This window comes from Pinus tabuliformis, chromosome 9 (genome assembly GCF_031772625.1).
Source record: "Pinus tabuliformis cultivar Carrire ecotype Pingquan chromosome 9, CPIR1, whole genome shotgun sequence".
Classification (NCBI taxonomy): domain Eukaryota; kingdom Viridiplantae; phylum Streptophyta; class Pinopsida; order Pinales; family Pinaceae; genus Pinus; species Pinus tabuliformis.
In genome coordinates this window covers 585,402,417-585,422,371 of record NC_142307.1, presented here as the reverse complement: position 1 = coordinate 585,422,371, position 19,955 = coordinate 585,402,417, and the positions used below count along the sequence as shown (strand labels likewise).

Sequence of the window (19,955 nt, the reverse complement as noted above, 5' to 3'; positions counted from 1 at the left end):
CAATTCACTCTATTAGCATAAATATAATAAAAAACATGCAATAAACTAATGAAAATGGTGGATTAAGTTAAGTTAGAAGGCCACATGAGCCCATATAATTACCCATTTCTGCGGCTCATCATTCATTAATAAGAAATTTAGTAAAATAATAATAACATAAGTTTGTATTTTATTTTTATTGTAATTATAATTATATTTTAAATATTAATTTATTTGAAATATCATGAATTTAAAATTAAATATAAATATTATAAAAATAAATTTATTATTATTTTAAAATATAATTGAAAAGTACAATTATGTAAATAATTACAATCCAACATAAAGATATAATTAGGTAAATAATCACAAATAGAAAAATGCAAGTAATGATATGGTTTTTTTGTCCTATTAGTAACACTATGTCTTAATATATCACCATAGAGGATTAATGTCTTAATATAACACCATAGAGGATATAACTAAAATCTTTGATCGTTAAACTTTTCTATTCTTAAAGATACCCATGCTCTTTACTGATTACCTACTGAGATAATAACCTTTCCCAAATTCCACTTAAGATTTTGATAGACTATAACGGCATACACAATAGTATGTGTCCAAAATACCCTTAATGAAGGAAAAATATCAAGCTTGAGGGCCATAACTCTTTTTCTTATTGTATTAACTAACTAGTGATGATACAATATTTAGACAACTTACTACTTTAAAAACGCTACATTGTTAAAACCAATTTAATTTACAATTTCAATTCTTAAAATAAAACTAATTTACAATGATCAAAGAATTAGATTACAAATTCAATTATTAAAATAAAACTAATATACAATGAACAAAGAACTTGGCCAACATCACTTGGCCTCATTTACTTAAAATATATATATATACAACACATATCTAACCGTTAACATTAAATTCTCCATACAAGATAAATTAATTAATTAATTATAGTCATATTAAAAACAGTCCTTAAAAAATAACATATAATCAATGTCACTCTTTTAAATTTTAATTTATAAAACACATATGTAAATTAATTTCATATATATATATATATAACTATTTTTTATTAATTTATTCTTAATCCATTAATATAATGCTAAAACTTAATATCAACCCATTACTAATAATCAATTTTTTTATATAATAATTATTAAACCCCAACTCAGTACAACTACTCTAGTGTTATAACAACGGGTGTTGTGTCGTGGCCTATTAAAAATATTGGATTTTTCAAAATACTATTCAATATAAACATTAGAGTTTCATTGTGTATATAAACTATTATTCAATATAAACATTAGAGTTTCATTGTGTGCATAAATTAAATGGACAAAGTTATTTATAAGATGAATTATTTAGTATTTGATTTAATTAATAAAAAATAAAAAATAGTTATATATAAAATTATTAATGATAAATATTGTTTATTCAAAGTGTTTGGATTATATATATCACTTCCTTTTTAATATAAAGAAAAAGAACCTCCCTAAAAAATAAAATAACTTAAACGTATTTTCCTAATAATAGAATTGATTAAAAAATATAATTAAAAGAATTTTCCTAATAATAGAATTGATTAAAAAATATAAATAAAAGAAAATGCTTAAAAACATAACATATAATTCCCCTTTTTCCGCTATTATTATTAAAACCTAATTATAGTTTTGAAAAATTTACCCATGTAATGACTATACTTTTGAAAGTTGTCGAGCCCAGAGTAACTAATTTTAACGAACAAATTTATTGACAAATTTGCAATTGCAAAATGAATTTATTAAAAATCCCAAAACGCTGTGAAAAGCGAAAAAACAAAGAAAGCATGACTGTTTATTCACAATAATATATAGAACGAATTTATTGACAAATTTACAACTGCAAGACGAATTTATTAAAAAACCCAAAACGCTGTGAAAAGCAAAAAAGAAAGAAAGCATGAGTGTTTATTCACAATAATATATAGTATATGAATTGAGCTCCTGTATCACGCAAAATGAAAATTCAGCCGGACATGTGACATCCCAATTCGTAACAAATATTCTACTACTGCAACTTCACGATGACAAGAATATGTGGCCTTAATTAATTCACCTCTGGAATGCTCTCTAACGATGGTCTCCATCCATTGTTGCTGCATTTTCTTGTGACAACATAATCTTCTTTACACTGAAGCTGAAGCAACAATGATTTTTCCTTCATACACGGATCTGAAAGCAAAGCTTACAGTTCTTGTTTCGAGATTACCATCTGAACCCTAATAATACCCCTGCCATTCTGCGCACGCGTGAATGAAGAAGGCGGGCAAGTACTCTTAGGCCCTTCACTGGTAATTATGCTCGCGAATCGGGCATTCGACCCTGATAAAACGCCGTCAATGGAATGAGAAAGACAAATTAGGAATAAGTAGCAGCCGATAAAGCTGCCCGAGAACCAACTTCTTGTCCGGTGAAAGAGAGCGGCATTTTGCATCCTCAGAATGCACAACCGAATGCTGTGGGTACGCCGACATGTGATCTCTGATGACAAGGGGAGCCGTGAATTCCATTATCTTTCCGTCAGATCTTGTCACCATTATAAATTCCTCACGGCCCATGAAATGTGCAGAGCGAATCCTTTCCTAGGAGCACCAATGAAATCTGCAATATTCTATGGATTGCACCGTTGCATGAGTAAGTTATCAGAGAAGGGAATTTGTGCAGCAGTGAGGTTACTTAATGAACCGTGGAAAGGAATTGAAATGAGGGAAAGAATGAATAGCAACTCTTAAAAACAAGTCACTAAGTGTTAAAACTGCTCCATTTGATCTTCAGTTCGGCCAGAAGACCTCTCCCCACATCAACTTCCACCAAAAACCAAGCTAGTTGTTTATCCAGATGGCCGAAACAGTCGTCATCCCAATAATAGAAGCATCATATCTGATTTGCAATCTCTTTAATGGCCTCGATATTCCAAAGTTCCAGAGGAAGCCCTGGAATTTTGGCACATAAAATGTTCCGCTTGATTGGAGCCGAAAGAGGGTCGAATCCAAGCATCCATGGTTGAAGGGTAAGGAAATCCCTGCCTCTGACACATTTCTCCTTAGGGATACAGAAAACAGAGTGGGACTATTCATTTCATAAAAGAATTCGGGCGGGACTAACAAATTTGAATTCAAAATTTTGGGCGGCACTTACTAATTTGAAATGTTGGACGGGCACTGGGGCATTGAATGAATGTACGTGGAGGTATTGAATGAAGGGTTGAAGTCCAAGCAGTGCAGTCAGATAAATAAAGTTGCAATGATGGAGCTGCCGTCGGGCCGTGAACGCTGCCGGAGAAACCATGCCGGAGTGAGGGGTTAAATTTGACGCCCGTATATCCGTATTTAGCCTTTTTACCCGTAAAATATGTTTTAATTTCAAATATCCACGTCATGTGCAACGTGCCATTAATTTTTAAAAACGTCAATATGACGGGCAGGTTTAAAAATTAAAAGTTTTAATTTTTTTTCATAAATTTATATATATATATATATATATATATATATATTTAACCAATCCACCTGGCACCCGTAAGTTAAAACTTAAAGTGATTCATGTTCTGAATTCGGTTTCGCGCTTTAAGTTGCTAGTTTCGCTCTGTGATAGATTTGGTGTCATAACTGCTGCTTCTTTGGGGATTTTTCCCATTTGGGTTTCGTCCAGAAGTATCCTCTTGGCTTTATGCCAACTGGGCTTGGCTACGATTGTTGTTGGTCCTAACTTGGGTTCTGTTTAGATTGGCAAAATGGTGGACAAAAACATGTCAGATTTCGCCGACTGTTGGTTTGCTATGGGAGTACTGGTTCTGATGGTTGTGTCAACGAATGCATTTTTGGTGGATCTGACTTTGGTGGAAGATGCCGTGGCCAAAGGAGCTGGTAAGTACCATTTTCTCTTGTTTATGGGTATATATTTTTACTTTAAATTTAAGCCCCTGTTTCACTGCCAGTGTTTGTTTTGGTTTCATGAAAAGTGGTTCAGTAAATTTCCGAGCTTAGAAAATTTTTGTAAGAGGCACACATTTTGAAATTGAAAGTGTCAATTTTTTTTGGGTTCAAGCATCATAAAAAGGGCTCTGCAATAGTCTAATTTTGATTCTGGTTGGCAAAGTTCAGTGTTCAAAAGTAACTTCATGCTATTGAGTACAGACAATTTTATGGTGGCATAAGTACCTACAATTTTAATGTGGCATTGAAAGTTCCTAGCGGTTACAGATGAATTTCAATCATTATGATCTGTACAGTTGCGATCTCCACTCACCTTCTTCAAAAAGATCCAAAAAGGTTATAACAAAAACTTCTTAATCCGTGGTTGTGTATCTGAAGAAATGACAGACTCTACTCTCTAATTCAAACAGCATGAACAAGTGTAAAAGAAATCAGAAACAGCCTAAAAGGTTTGCTTCCTTTGGCTAACATTGTATATAGTTGAGCAGCAGTACATTGTAGTGGACTTTAGGCATCTGTGGAGGCCATTGATGGCCAATGTTGTATGTCTGTACCTGCCCTGACACTTATATGATCATGAGACTAGGCCTCAAAGGAATCGACATATTGGAGCTGATGATATCAGACATCGTTTAATCTCATTCTTCACTACTTGATGCCCTCATTGTCTGTAATCATATATGTGAGTTTTTGCTTATTCTTTCCAGTTAAGTTAAGAGTTGTTGAAACCTTTTAAAGGCACTCTGTTTTGCATTTTAGTGGATAAGCTTTGCGTTTGATAGCAAATCCCCAAACATCATATGAAGAGACTGAGCTTCTAATCAGGATTTTTCAAGTGTTTGCATACTGATAGTTTCTGAATTGTATAAGTGTTTACATAGTGATAGTTCCCGGTCGATTCGATGTTTTGTTTATCTGACAGAAGCAAGGAACCAGTATGTTTTTCTTAAAGCATTCTCGAGTCTATTAGCCCTATGATTTTGACCTTCGTTTGCTTGAGCGTACTCTCACATCCCTTATCTTTGCCATGAACTAACCTCGTTGCCATGAAGTGCCCCCTCTTGACAGGTTAAGCACTCATACAAGTTCATGCAAGCCTTAAGGTATAGGTTAGTCCAGAGCTGTTAATGTGCAAATTGATTTTATATGCATTCTTCATGGGACAGTACACTTTTTTCATTAGCAATTACTCGATAGTATATAGAGTAGGGCTCACAGTAACCACTATCTCTTCACAATATGGCAGGATTCTTGCATCTTACAATTATCCATCGTCAAGCAGACACGCCTCACTCTACTAAACTATATTCTTCATTTATAACTTAGTTTGAATTTCTTATACCCAAACATTTGTAGTTTAATCCCCTCAAAGTTCAGACAAAAGAGCAAATGAGATTAGATTTTCTTTTCCTAGGCACTTGCATGTCCTTAATTTTCCTTTTGTTGTTGCAATGTTCAAAATTTTTGTGTATTTGAGTTAGGGAGTGATAGAACTAGTGTCTACATTTTTAATCTGTGAATGTCGCAGTGATTGTGAATCAATGGAATCGTAAAAGAAATGGGTTTAGCTTGTAAGTTTGTAACTGTTTTTTTTAACATAATTTCTGAGCATCTTCTTATAAATGAGATATATAAACTTATTCAAGTTCCATATTTTTCATGCAGTTTGTTTAGATGGAAGCCCACCAGGCTACCATTTGAGCAAGGGATTTGGATCTGGAGTAAATAACTGGCTTGTTCACTTTGAGGCAAGATTTTACATCAGTGACTAATATGCATGCCCTGCATTTGATCATGTTTCTGTTTATTTATAGCCAGTAATTTTGCTTTATTCGAAAGGGTAAAAAAGGAGGTAACATTATATGAGCATGATGTTTTATTTGGATTCAGGGGGGATCATGGTGCAACAACATTACAACATGTTCTGCACGGACGAAAACTCGCCTGGGTTCATCTAAATACATGAGTAAACAAGTACAGTTCTCGGGCCTCTTAGGTAACAGCAAAGCAAAAAATCCAGGTATTTATTCTTCATTCCTGTGTTTTTAACTCAAATTCTTATTAGAAACCCTTTATCAATGCAAAGAAGAGTTATCTATTGAAACACTTCCTCATTATCAATTATTATTGAATGGCTGTTTCCTATATCTCAAGGAGTGATATTTTCTACAGTAAGTTCTTCAGGCCGATTGGCTGTGACCTGTAAAGTAAATTCAGAAACCAAGAAATTATCTTTTGTATTCTATTCACCTCATTTGGATAATATGATATGTATATGATGTTTGATAACCTATCCCGTATAATTATCGGCCCAAAACTTTCAGCACTGATCCAGAGCCTTTGATTGTTATTCACTTAGCCGTTGGCTGTGATTGGTAAAGTAAACTCAGAAACAATGAATTTATCTTTTCATTCTGTCCACTTCATTTTGATAATATGACATGTACATGATGTTGGATAATTTATCCAATATAATTGTCTTCCCAAAACTTCCAGGACTAATCCACAACCTTCGACTGGTATATTCTTATGATAATATATAGTGATTTTTAAAGATTATAACCTTGAGTAGAAAGCAGTAGAATCATGTACCGATTACCCCCGTATACGCACATGTTATTTATCTAAATTTATAGATGCCTCTAAATTTGGTTTTTTAAAAATTTGTGATAAGGAAGGGCTTGTTTACAAGCATGAATTCCATATGCATATGTTGATTGTGTTGATATACAAAAACAATTATGGAAAATTGTACAAATAAATTTTAAAAGTCATATGATGGGCAGTTTAAAAATAAAAACGTCATAAAAAAATTCCTTGACGGGTAGGGTCACCCGTCAAATTTAACCCCTGACCGGAGTCAAGCCGTGACCGCTGCCAGAAACCATGGTGATGCATGGATATGTATGTTAATCCTCTGATGCACTAAACCAACATGTATGTTAATCCTCTCATGCACTAAGCCAATCATTGGGTTAGAGACTTGTTTTTAAGAGTTGCTGTAATTATTCGTCGCCGAATGGAGGTTGGAAAATGAGGAAAGGTGTAATTATTCGTCGCCCAATGGAGGTTTGAAAAGGGAAAAATTATTCGTCTGTTCCTACGATTATTATTGGAAGGATTAGATAATTTTATATTTATTAATTTAATTATAAACTAATACAGTTATATAAATTAGGTTATAAAAGCTGGATAAATACATTTCAGGACTGATAACTTTTTCAAGACTGAAATTATAATGCTCTCAAATTGTCGAGTTCTGCAATAAAGAAGAGTCTTCGTGTACAATGAAATTTTAATATAAGATGGCTGTCATCATATTTTTTATTAATAAAATTCTACTATGCAAAATAAACATTCAAAAAAATAAAATAAATTAAATAAGTATTTTAATAATTTTATTATTTTTTATTAAAAAATATGGTTTCAATGTTTGAGATATGTCTTAAGTGATAATTACATCGAAATTTATTCGTCAACGCGTTTCGAACTAGCAAGTGTGGTTTATGGTCATGACAAGATGAAGAACCAGACCATGGCAACAGATTAAACAAAAAGACCGAATATTCCAATGGCTAGAAAGAAACAACCAATTTGACCAAAGGTAACTGCTATAATTGACTGGGCAAAAGCTATATTTGACCCGACCTAGATTTAGGGAAGAATTAGATATTTAATTAATAAGTTAGTTAATTTGTTAAATTTATTTAATATAAATCCATATGTAATTAAATAAAACTATTTATATTTAATTAAAATAATATGAATCAAGAACATTAAGGGTAAAATAATTTATTATTTTGTTAAGTTTTTATTTAAAAGTAATTTAGCATAATATTTTCAACTCAATAAATTCATATTGATGCTAATTACTAGGATTAAAATATAGATATTAGTTCAAATAATGAAATAATGGGTTAACTTGCTTATTTATCTTCATCTAACTACAACTAAAACCATAATGTTGTAGGGAATCTTATAAAGTATCAATTAAAAAGATAATAAATTAAATAATGAGTTTGATTACTATATTTATGAAAATATGATATATAAGTATTATCCTTCTATAAAATTCACATAAATATGAAATATTAGGAGAAAAATAAAGTGTTATTAATTAATTAATTCATTAGATAATGTGTTTAAACTATTTATATCAACTAAATATGTTACTAATTATATTACGAATTGAACATAAATGAATACCAGATGATTAGTTAATTAGTTATATTGTAAAATAATAATAATAATAATAAATAAATAAATACTTTTGAGTAAAATCTAAAGATTAAATTAAGAACATAATAAGGAAGGTTCCATAAACCTAATAATAACAATTAAAAATTAAATAACTTAGGAATACATAGGTGAATAATAAAAGGAAAGAGAATCAAAGAACAATCCAAAAGAAAGGGGAAATCTAAACAATCCAGAAGAAGAGGGAAAAATACGAAAAGAAAACAATGACGAGGGGAAAAAGGGGGGGTTAAGAGGAAAGGGCGGGGATCCAACAACTACTAATCTTCCAGTCATCATCCCTGTTGAGATTGCTCGATATTCTTTCAATTTCTATGGCCTCCCTAAACTTTCGGTGATGAAAGGGATCAATCTTAGCAATAACCTTGGCCTCCTTAATACATATATGATGCTTAGTTTTCTCGGTGTGCTCTACCAAGGCTGAAGACCTTGTCCTCCCATGCTTGATGACAGTTGTGTGCTCATGAATCCTCTGATAAATAGAGCGCCCAGTTTCACCGACATAGGGGGTCCCACAGGAACATGGGATGACATAAACACCTTTCATGTCCTTGGGGTCAACAGGGCCGTTTACAAATCTTAAGGAGCTACGAATAGTGTTAAGGGGTCTAAAGGTTGAGGGAATATTATGTTTCTTAAGGATTCTTGCAATCTTGGTAGTGGTCCCTTGGATGAAGGGGAGATGCACCTGAGAGAATCAATCGTTAGGGTCTTTTTTAACCTTGGGACCTCTGTTAGCTTTAAGGAAAGCTCTTAGATCCTGGTGCCTACTATATCCATTATTGGAAAAAACATCAAGCAGACAATATTTCTCTTTATCAAGGTTCTTTTCATCATAAATTCTCAGTGCACGAGTAGCTAGTGTGTTGAGAACACCCAACTTCTGAGTAGGGAAATGGTGAGAATTGGCATGAAGATACTGCTCAGTATGAGTTTTCTTTCGAAACACCTGGTGGGAGAAAGAACCGTCATAATTCTTTGAAATGAGAACATCCAGGAAAGGTAGGCACCCATCAACTTCTTGCTCCATAGTAAACTTTATGGAAGAAGATTGATTGTTGAGATGCTGGAAAAACTGATTTAACTCATCTTGGCCATGGGACCATATGACACCAGTGTCATCCACAAATCTTTTCCAAAGCTTGGGCAGGAGACGGGCTGAAGCCAAAGCTTTGGATTCAAAGTCTTCCATAAAAATATTAGCGACAACTGGGGACAAGGGGGAGTCCATGGCAACCCCACAGGTCTGCTCATAGAATTCCCCTTCAAAGTAGAAAAAAGTAGACGCGAGACAAATCTCAACTAAATGCGCGGTGTCAAGGTCAATGAAGCGATTGATGGCCTTAGTGGATTCCTTATGCTTATATATATATTTTTATGGATATTTTTTTTATATTAAAATAATAGAAAAAATATTTAAAGAATATCAATATTATTTAAAAAATTATAAAGGACATTATCAATTATAAATGATTTATTATCTATTAAAATAATACTTTTAAAATATTTGTAGTTTAAGAGGGTGATGTAGTTGGAAAACACCATGTTATGAAGTATTATGTAAATCGTGAAATTCATAAGATTCAAGATTCAAATCCCCAAAATCAATGCCATTAGCAATGACATGGTGTTTTGTTAAGGCACTCCATCGTGAAAATGTCACTGATTCAAAACCTCGTGGGTGATCCATGGTGTTTTATTAAGGAACTTCATGGTGAAATGTCACCAGTTCAAAAGCTCATGGGTGACGATCCAATGATGCTAAGGGATAGTGTGGCCCGGTCCAAGTGCGATTCCTGGGTGATTTTGATAGCTTAGATTCCCTTAGGTCATGGCTACTCAAGCCACAAGTTAGGTCACCGGTTCGAAATTACGTGGATAAAAATTCAGCCATGTTAATGATCAGTGTGGCCTAGGTCGGTTGCAATCCTAAGGTGATTTTGACAGCTTAGATTCCCTTCGTGTTGGAAAATTTAACTAGTTTTGGTCTTCATAATTTTCATTTGACTCATGTATCCATCAAATGGAGAAAGAAAATGATGTAAGAACAAAAGAAAAATTAAATTTTGTAAAAGCATGGATTTCATGCTCAAAATATTTGTCATTAGATCTACTAGGGTTTACATGAGTCAAAGTGTCATTGTCATAATGTAAAAGACACTTTCAGGCATTTGTATCAAGAAAAGAAAAAGTATTTTGTATTTGGAAGTGTCTAGAATGATCCCAAGTCCAAGTCATCTAGCCAGGAAGAAGTCAGCCTAGAGAGGGCTAATGGAACCTCTTTTAAGGGCTATAAAAATAAGAGATCCATCCTCATTTAAATAGAACGGGCAAGCATCTATTAGGTTTGATCTGCAATTGGAATGTTATGCACTTGACTCGTGAGAATAACATAATGCTAGAAACACATAAATATCACATGAATCGAGACAAGCTGCAAAGAAATTTTATTATTCAGTAGCATAATACAATGTTCACTTGCCTCTTGGAGGGGACAACCTCTAACAGGGCAAAGCTCAATTACAATAAAACTGGATGATTCTTCCCATGCTATCTAAGACTATTTATAGCTTGATGACATCAAAAACCCTAACTACTAGTGGTCCCTTGCATAATACAAGTTAACCAGTTTATTTATTAATTATGGCCCATTTACAACTAATAGTGGTCCCTTCTCTATAATACGGGTCAACCACTTATAATTATTATTAATGTGGAAAATCTCTTATGGTTTTTATTGACTCAAATAACTAACAATGACTCTGACGAGGCCCCTTGGGCTTATTACATAAATAAAGGGGTTAGGGTTGGACCCTAACATGCCCTACCCCATTAAAAGAAGCCTTGTCCTCAAGGCTGAAGCTCCAGAAACTGCTGAAGAATAGTGATTAGTTCCTATGTCGCATATTCTATAGAGGTGTATTTCCACTTGATGAGGACTTCCTTGATCATGTGGCCATGGATATGTCTTTCGCGAGTGTTGAGGACCTATTCAGGTCAGAGCCAAAGTCAACCTTATTCATCCAATTCTGGTAGACATTTTAAATCCTGCAATTGTTCCCCACAACATTCTTGAGGCAGGATACATGGAAGATTGGGTGGATTTTTGAAGTAGTCGGCAGGGCGAGTTTGTAAGCAACTGCTCCTATACGCTTAAGTACCTGATAAGGGCCATAGAATTTTGGGGCTAGTTTTTAGCAACCCTTTTCTTTAATAGATGTCTAATTATAAGGTTGGAGTGGCAAGAACACTTGGTTACCTACTTTAAATGACCTCTTTGAACAGTGTCGGTTGGCTTATTGCTTCATTCAATTCTAAGCTTGATGTAGATTATCTTTGAGATGAACGATCATGGTGGCACAGTTCTGCAAGAGCTTATCAACCTCCTATACTTTGGAAGACACATGGATATAAGAAGTTGGTGAAGGTGCAAGTTGGTAATACACTGCCTCATATGCCTTTATCTTGGTGGCTTCATGATAGTTAGTATTATACCACCAATCAACTAAAGGCATCCACTATACCCATTGATGTTGCTTGTCTACATTCAAGCACCACAAATAGGTCTCCAAACATTTGTTGATTGCTTATGTTTGACCATCGGTTTGGGGATGATAAGTTGTACTCAGTTGGAGTTGTGTGCCCTATAGATTGAAAAGTTCCTGCCAAAAAATAATGGTGAAATTTGGGTCTCGGTCAGACACAATGGAAGTCGACATGCCATGCAGTTTGAATATTTGGTACATGAAAACCTAAGCCACCAATGTTGGCGTAAATGGGTGCGATAGAGTGAAAAAATGAGCATATTTGGAAAGTATGTCAACAACCACCATGATGACTGATTAGTTGCCTGACTTTGGGAGACCCGTAATGAAATCCATGGAAACATTTGTTTAGACAAAAGCAAGGAGTGACAAGGGTTGTAAGGTTCCTGGCAGCTTGATCGTCTCCCCTTTGTTTCACTAGCATACTTCGTATTCAGCTACAAAAGTAAGAATTTCATGCTTTAGGTTGGTCCAAAATAAAGAACAATTTGGTTATGGATAAGTCTTCTAAAATCCTGAATGTACTGCAACTGGAGAGGAGTGCAGCTCTTCCAAGATGCGGGTTTTGAGGGTGGATTTCAGGGATAACATTATTTGATCGTTATAGTGAAGAACCTCATCCTTCCAAGAGTAAACCTATGAGGAATTAGGATATGCTCATAATCTGTTAATGAGCTGGGATAGAGAGGGGTGGGAGAACCATTCATGGCGAGCTGCTTAAATCCAATCTAGTAAGGGTATAGAGAGGGATAATAGGGTGCCCTCTTCTTCAAATTCACGCTATAAGGCATCAACCACTACATTGTCACACCCCTTCCTGTAAATTACCTCATAATCATATGCCAACATTTTTGTGAGCCATTTATTTTGTTGTGGCAATGATAGACACTCCTTTAGGAAATATTTTAGGCTATGATGGTTAGTAGAAATTTGGAAACGAAACCCCAATAAGTATGGTCAAAATTTTTTTACTGCATGTAAGATAGCCATCATTTCTTTCTCATTTGTATATTGACCCAGATGTTTTCCACTGAGTTGTCAACTAGTGAAAGCCAATGGTATACATTTTTGCATTAATACTGAACTAATTCCCATACTTGAAGCATTACATTCAATCACAAAAGTTTTTCTGAAGCTTAGTAGGGCCATTACTGGAGTGGATCACATGGCATGTTTGAGAGAAAAGAAGGCCTATTGAGCTGTGTCAGTCCAAAGAAATGAATTTTTCTTGAGAATATTAGTGAGGGATCAGGCAATGCGTCCATAATCGCTATCAAATTTGTGATAGTAGCTTGTGAAACCCAAGAATCCCCTCAAACTCTTCAAGGTTTTTTATTGGGGCCAATCTTGCATGTCCGGAATCTTTTTCAGATCAACCCTCACTCCTTTATGACCCACAATGTGTCCCTAATATTCTACTTCTTCCATGCTAAAGGAACACTTGAATAATTTGACAAATAATTTGTGATCTTGGAGTAGTTGCAATACCTAGTCAACATGTTGAAGGTGTTTGTCCCATGTTATGTTGTAGATGAAAATGTCATCAAAAAATACTGGGACAAATTTTCTAATATATGGTTTCAGAAGGCGGTTCACAAGGTTCTGAAAAGTGGATGGGACATTATAGAGACCAAATGGCATGACCATAAATCATAATGGCCTTCATGAGTTCGGGAGGTTGTTTTGGTAATGTCACATCCTTAATCCGTATTTGGTGATAACCTGAGTGGAGGTCCAACTTGGTAAAAACTTTTGCACCATGCAGTTCATCAAGAAAATCATCAACTACTAGAATTGGAAATTTGTCGTTGATAATGAGATTGTTGAGGGCCCTAAAGTCTAGACACATTGTCATTCATTGTCTTTCTTTAAAACCATGACCACTAGAGATGAATAATGACCAGTGTTGGGATGAATAACACTAGCTTCGAGGACTTCCTTGATGATTTTTCAATTTCATTCTTTTGTGCAAATGGATATCGATACGGGCGGAAATTTGGCAGTTGGGTACCTGGGAGAAAAGGGATCCCATGATCATGTTCACCCCTACAGGGTGGGAGTTCCTTAGGTTTTTCAAAGACCTTCTGGTGGTGATCCAATACTTGTTGTATATCGGGATGATTTTTAGGATTGGATTCAATGACATGGATGGAATTAAGCTGTGCTACTATCCCATGACGACACATTTTTAAAATCTTGTCCATTCGATGCGAGCTTATGATAGTAGGAACACCTGCTTGGACTCCTCGCAATGTATGAGTGTGGCCATTCTTCTTAAAGCTCGTATATAACTCATGGAAGTCCATTGTGATAGGGCCCAGTGTGTGGAGCCATTCAACACTAAGGACAATGTGACAACCACCCATTTCAATAGAAAACATGTGGGTTTTGAGGTGATAATTACCCATCTAAATCTTAATATTTTCACAACGTCCTTCACATTTCATGGTCCCCCCCATCAGCGATAAGGACTTGGAAATTAGATACCACCCTGAAAAAAACAATGAACGACTTCTACTACTCTCTTATATACAAAGTTATGCATGTTGCCACTATCAAACATCACCACTACTAGTCGATGTTTAATAACACCTCTAATTTTGAGAGTCTAGGGAGAATAAATGTTGGTTAGGGCATGGAGTGAGATAACTGGATCATCTGGCATAGTTGTAGTATTAGTGTCTAAGGTTTTTTGGGGTTCACCCTCTTCCTCCTCAGGGACTTCAGTGGATGGAGCTTCCTCAGCGAAGCTGTTTTCAATAGCGTCAATTTGAAAGAATTTTGGTTCCTTACATTTATGTCCCGAGGACTATTTGTCATCACAGTAGTAACATAGTCCTTGTTTCCTTCTTTCAGCCATTTCTGTCGACAATAGATTTTTTTACCTTAAATGTTTGGGTGGGGCCAGTAGCTGGGGTGGGGCTTGCCCATGCAATGAAATTTGGACGATTGGAATGGGAATTTAAAGTTACTTCTACATCTAAAGCCTTACTACATGCTTCCAACCAAGTAGTTGGGTGATGCATTCAAACATGGTCTTGGATGGATTTCTTTAGACCACTAATGAAAAATTCCAAGTAAAATGCATCTCTTAGTCCTTCAGTCCAGATGGCCAATTTTTCAAAGGTTGCTATGTAGTCTCGTACTGTACCCATTTCCTGAGCTTAGTGAGATGACCCAGAAAGTGAGATTCCTAATCAACGCAATCACAAATGGATTTTGAGAACATGTTCCAAGTTGGCCTCCTGTTGAAGCCCCGAAAATCGGGTCTACAACAAGGAGGATACCCACCCAGTTCGGACCTTGGTTAGCAGCTCCTTTTCCGTTTGGTATAGTGGGTCCGACTAGGGATATGGGACCAGTTTCCCAATATGTGTGTGTGTGTGTGTGTTGAGAATTGATATTTCTTAACTAATGATTCCTAAGTAAAATGCTTTCTTTATTCTAAATCTAATCCATAAACATGCAATTGTAATCTAATAAATAGAAATATATAATTCTAAACTAAGCCGGGAAGTAATCTTTCCTTTATGCGATCTAAAATGATTTCAAATGACAGTTGGTAATAAAGATCATTCAACTGCTATGAGAAAAGAATTCAATAAAGATAAACCATTTCATATAAAAAGTTAGATGAAACAGTTGTGAAAAACATATCGCATAGTAAGCTACTCATATACTAAGCATAAATAAATAGCTATCACCATACAAAAGTGCCAAATGATAACTCAAGCATTTAAGCATTCATATATAAATAACTGAACATGAATATCACCATAACACATAAGCAGAAATAGTTAAGAGATAAAAGTACCATTTATAACTAGTTCTACTCATGAGCTCCAGCAATAATGATCTATTTCTTCTTAATCCAACATCCACTAAGAGTACAAAAGTGCAACATCAGTAGTAGATATTAAACGCAGATATCAATAAATCTTGTTCCATTCATTCATCAAAACCTCCTCAGAGGGTGCAAAAGTGCATGTTCTGAGGACAAGTTTTTGATAAATTTCTAGACCCTTCTCTAAATGCATGAGAAGGGTTTAAATACTACTAACTAATTCTAAAAATAATTTATTACAAAAATGTAGGATGCGGTTTAAATGACCGTCCTCATTTCAGGCAAAAATAAAGAAAAACTAAAACTAAAACTGAATCTAAAACTAAAACTACTAACTAACTATTTATGTATCTGCTCCTTGAAATCGCATGCGTTCAGCATTTGCTTGAGGAGAGTTGGCTGGCCGACTTCCGACTTTAGCTCTCCTGCAAAAATAGAATCTGTAAGAGTTGGTGCCATCTTCTCGGCAGAATTGATGACACATTTGAGAGTCATGCACTGGCTATGTGGTTTTACCAAGTACGCCCAGTAAGAATCCCAATTCAACCTGGTTAACCTTTGGATTGATTCTACCTTTTCTTGAGCCTTCTGTCTCCAACTTGTTTGTAGATGTTGCACCTTTGGTAGATATCTACATATCGCTTGGTGATATACCTGATAAATATTACTGGTTTTGAGTTCCAATTTTACTTTCTGTCTTTAGCACTTTTTCCCTACAAATTTCTGCGCTTACAGGCGACTGAGCAATTTGAGGCTTTCCATCTCGAGGGGTTTTGCCTGGCGATGCGCGATTAGTGCTAGGCGCTAATCGCGCATCGGAAACTGCCTCTGTTTCTTGATCCAGGTTTCCCTAATGCGATTTTCGCCTCTTGCGCGTTTTGTTAGAGAATATAAAGCTTAAATTTTGTGGAAAGAACGATTTTATACGTTCTTGGTTTTGAGCTTTAAATTCTCTATACGTGATATCAACATTATCTAGTATCCATTTAACCATGTCCGTATACGGGAGAATTTTGGGTCTCGCCGCTATCTTGTGCAAGAATGAACAAGCTAGATCTGTAATAGATGCCTCAGAAGACCCGTTTGAGCCTGCAGTGGCCATTACCTCCATTACTTTGGGATCTTCTTCCTCAAGTAAACTATACATGCCTTCCCAAGTAGTGATACCAGCGTCTTTGTTGCAGGTGGTGTCTGTGTACAAGGGAGCCATCTCTTTATCTTCAGAACTGGGAGCTTTACCCTTCTTTCCCATAATATCCTGTTCTTTGCTCTGTATACTTCTCAGTTCTTCGCTCCTGCAGTTTACAAATGAGGTGAGAACAATGATAAGAAAAGGTGATAGGAAAGCTTTAAATGTGGAAAACATATAAAATATATCACCTTACATGAACTGGCTCCTTGATAAGATCAAAACCATATTTCATTAATGATTGCCAACTAACTCATTAATTAACATAAATGCACATAACTAGGCCTCGGTTTATGGAAAAAGCTTTCTTGAACAATGGGCCATGCAGATCTGTGATAAGGCAATTTTGCGATTTGCTTCGCAGTATTGCAGATCGTAGTATCGCAGATCGTAAATCCTTTACGTGCGCCAAGCATCCGTTAATGTGTTTTCTGCGAAATGCGATTCGTGAGATGTGCCATCGCATATCGGCGTTTTAAGGCACTTCAGCGTAGGTGAGGTTTAAGGCATGCAATGCGATGAGGGTTTTTCATGCATGATTTCGCATCGCGATTTCGCATTTTTAGAATTCCGCTTGTGAGAAGGTATCCTTTACCCTTTTTGCGATGCGACGTGCTTTAAGGAGTGATTTCCTTCTAACTTATCATAAAACTTAAGTCTTTTTAGGTTTTTTAAGGTATTCTCCTAAGTTTATGATAGTAAGTTTTATTGAAAAAGGAAATACAGGCATTAATTGATTTTTTTTAATTTTTGAATAAGGGTCCCCACTTATTTAGTATTAGTGATAACACTAAATAAGAAGGGGGGTTGTTGCTGGCCACAACACCTCCCTAGATAAAATTTCTAATGCCACTAACACCACTGCCATCACTCTTGGTCCAAGTAAAAATATCCCACATGTAGTCTAGTGTCATCATCCTAGATATTATTATGGTGTAAATATTGTTCCATTTGTGCCACCCAGGCCTTCAGGTTAGAGCCATCAAATTTGTACATGTCTAGCTTGGGTGTCTAGTGGCTCAAATATCAGTGACCTTCATGGAAATGAATGTGATGGTTGGATTCTCCTTCTACGTGGGCATCAACATTGTTTTCTCGCCTCTTGAGTTAGTGATATGTCCTCAAGGATTATAGTACTGCTATTGCGATTCTCTCGTTAAAGGATGCTTGGAAGTCATTGAATTTTTTCTCGAGGGCTTCGACTTTATCTGTAGGCATAACTTGAGACCTGGTACAATGTATACACTATCCCTAGTCAAATTTTGATCTTCCTTAAGAGTAGTATGGTTGGAAATAGGGAAATATTAGGAGTCTAGTGATGTGGCTCACTTAAAGTGGTGTTGGGAAAATTTTGGGATTGCATGAAAATTGGGGGGCTTATAGGTGAATGGTACCACCATGATCAACTCGTCATCTTGAATGTGGGCTAGGTCTCTTGTAAGTGTCCCGTGAGGACCCCAAAATAATTTTTTTTTACTCCTAGCTGATCAATACCGTGGCAACTGAAATCCAAAATGCTTAACACTGTCAAATATCCTGTGAAAATCGAGGTTGGATTGTAGTAACAAAAACCCCAAAGTGTCAATACTGCCATATGTTCTGCGAAAATCTGATATGAACTAAAGAAACCAAAACCCTCATTGCACAAAGAGTCTAATCTGCACTGTGAAAACCCTAATTGTTGAATCTAATCTATACATCGACGACAAAATGCCAACTACTAGATCTGACCTGTACAATGATGGTCAATCCCTAACTGTTGGATCTGAGTTGGATGAATAGGTTGGGGGGGGGGGGGGGAATCTTCAAATAACTGAGGGAACGATGGCCACAAAGGGGTGTCAGGTGCTACATATTGTGATATACATGGGGGTCCAATAGTAGTACTTGGCCCAATCTTTTAGAGCACCAACTAAGGAGGATCCACTGCACCCTTAGTTGTACTACCTGACTACCCTTATGTACGTGCAAGTAATCTCCCTGAGTGTTGTTCTTAGTGCACTGTACCATTAAGATGATTGATGACTTGTATAAGGTTAGGCTTCAGGTTACCCCAGGGGGAGCTTCCGATATACCCAAGGGTACGTGGAAGTGCAGTCTATGCATGGTTCCAGTTGATGTGCAGTTTTGCTTAATGTGCTACTACTCAAATGGGTACCCATAGGGGTTACAAGGTAGTCCAACAAGCGTGACCACCTCTTGTATTTCTTAAGTGCATGACTCCCCAAATCCACAAGTTTATGTGCTCAACAATAGATCTTGTGGTATAAAGACATTGAAACATCCCTCTAACCTAAAAAAACAAAATTTCCAAAATTAGAGGTACAACTGGCCCTCGAAAGTGCTATGATAACACTTGTTATGCACTTGACTTGTGAGAATAATAAAATGTTAGAAATACGAAACAATATTACCAAAAACACATAAATATCACATGAATTGAGACAAGCTGCAAAGATACTTTATTATTCAAAAGCAAAATATAATGTTCAGTATACCCCCGCATTTGGATCCATCTATCAGCTTGAGTCTGCCTTAATGAAGGCCTATTGAGCCAAGCCCCTCTTATTATTTTTATTACGTGACAATTGGAGTGCAACTAAAACCCCATTCATAATATTCCAATGCACTCCTCTACTTAAGATGTCCTAGGCACTAATCCACAAAAAACCCAGAGGCTGTCTCTAGGAGGGTTTCTATCTCTACTACAACACTTGTGCTATTGGTGCAATCTAAAGCAACAACACCTTCACTATATCTTAAGAAAATACCAATTATCCTTTAATTGTTAGGGGAATGACAACTTTAGCAGTAATATTTATATATTACACTTTTTAAACCTCATATGTGCCTTGTAAGTACAAGACTAAAAATGGCAGGATTTTCCCCTAACAACTAAGTCATTGGGTGACATTTTAGTAGGAACATAATAGGCACTATTGTACCTCCATTTCCAAAAGAAATCCAATGAACCCATTGGCGTAGTCAACTCAACAAAAACCATCTCAAAGAATCCTCTAGTAACTTAATGAACACCTTTATCTATCCATATATTTGGTGGTGACAAATTGCGCTCTTTCAATTAGGTTCCCAATAAGTCAAACAACTCTTACCTGATTTTTTGTGTGAAGGTAGATGATGATCCATCACAAT

The 19,955-nt window shown here is 35.7% G+C and overlaps 1 protein-coding gene and 1 pseudogene across 1 annotated transcript; one reads left to right on the top strand and one right to left on the bottom strand.

Annotated features, from left to right (window-relative positions):
- Positions 1-2,082: 2,082 nt before the first annotated feature.
- On the bottom strand, positions 2,083-3,323 carry LOC149149912 (uncharacterized; annotated as a pseudogene).
- A 256-nt stretch (positions 3,324-3,579) lies between these two features.
- On the top strand, positions 3,580-6,031 carry LOC149149911 (pectin acetylesterase 7-like). The gene is made up of 3 exons (XM_089441109.1): positions 3,580-3,898; positions 5,633-5,715; positions 5,858-6,031. Exons 1-3 carry the CDS (start codon positions 3,766-3,768, stop codon positions 6,014-6,016), a joined length of 375 nt encoding a protein of 124 aa, XP_089297235.1. The 5' UTR covers positions 3,580-3,765; the 3' UTR covers positions 6,017-6,031.
- Positions 6,032-19,955: the final 13,924 nt, after the last annotated feature.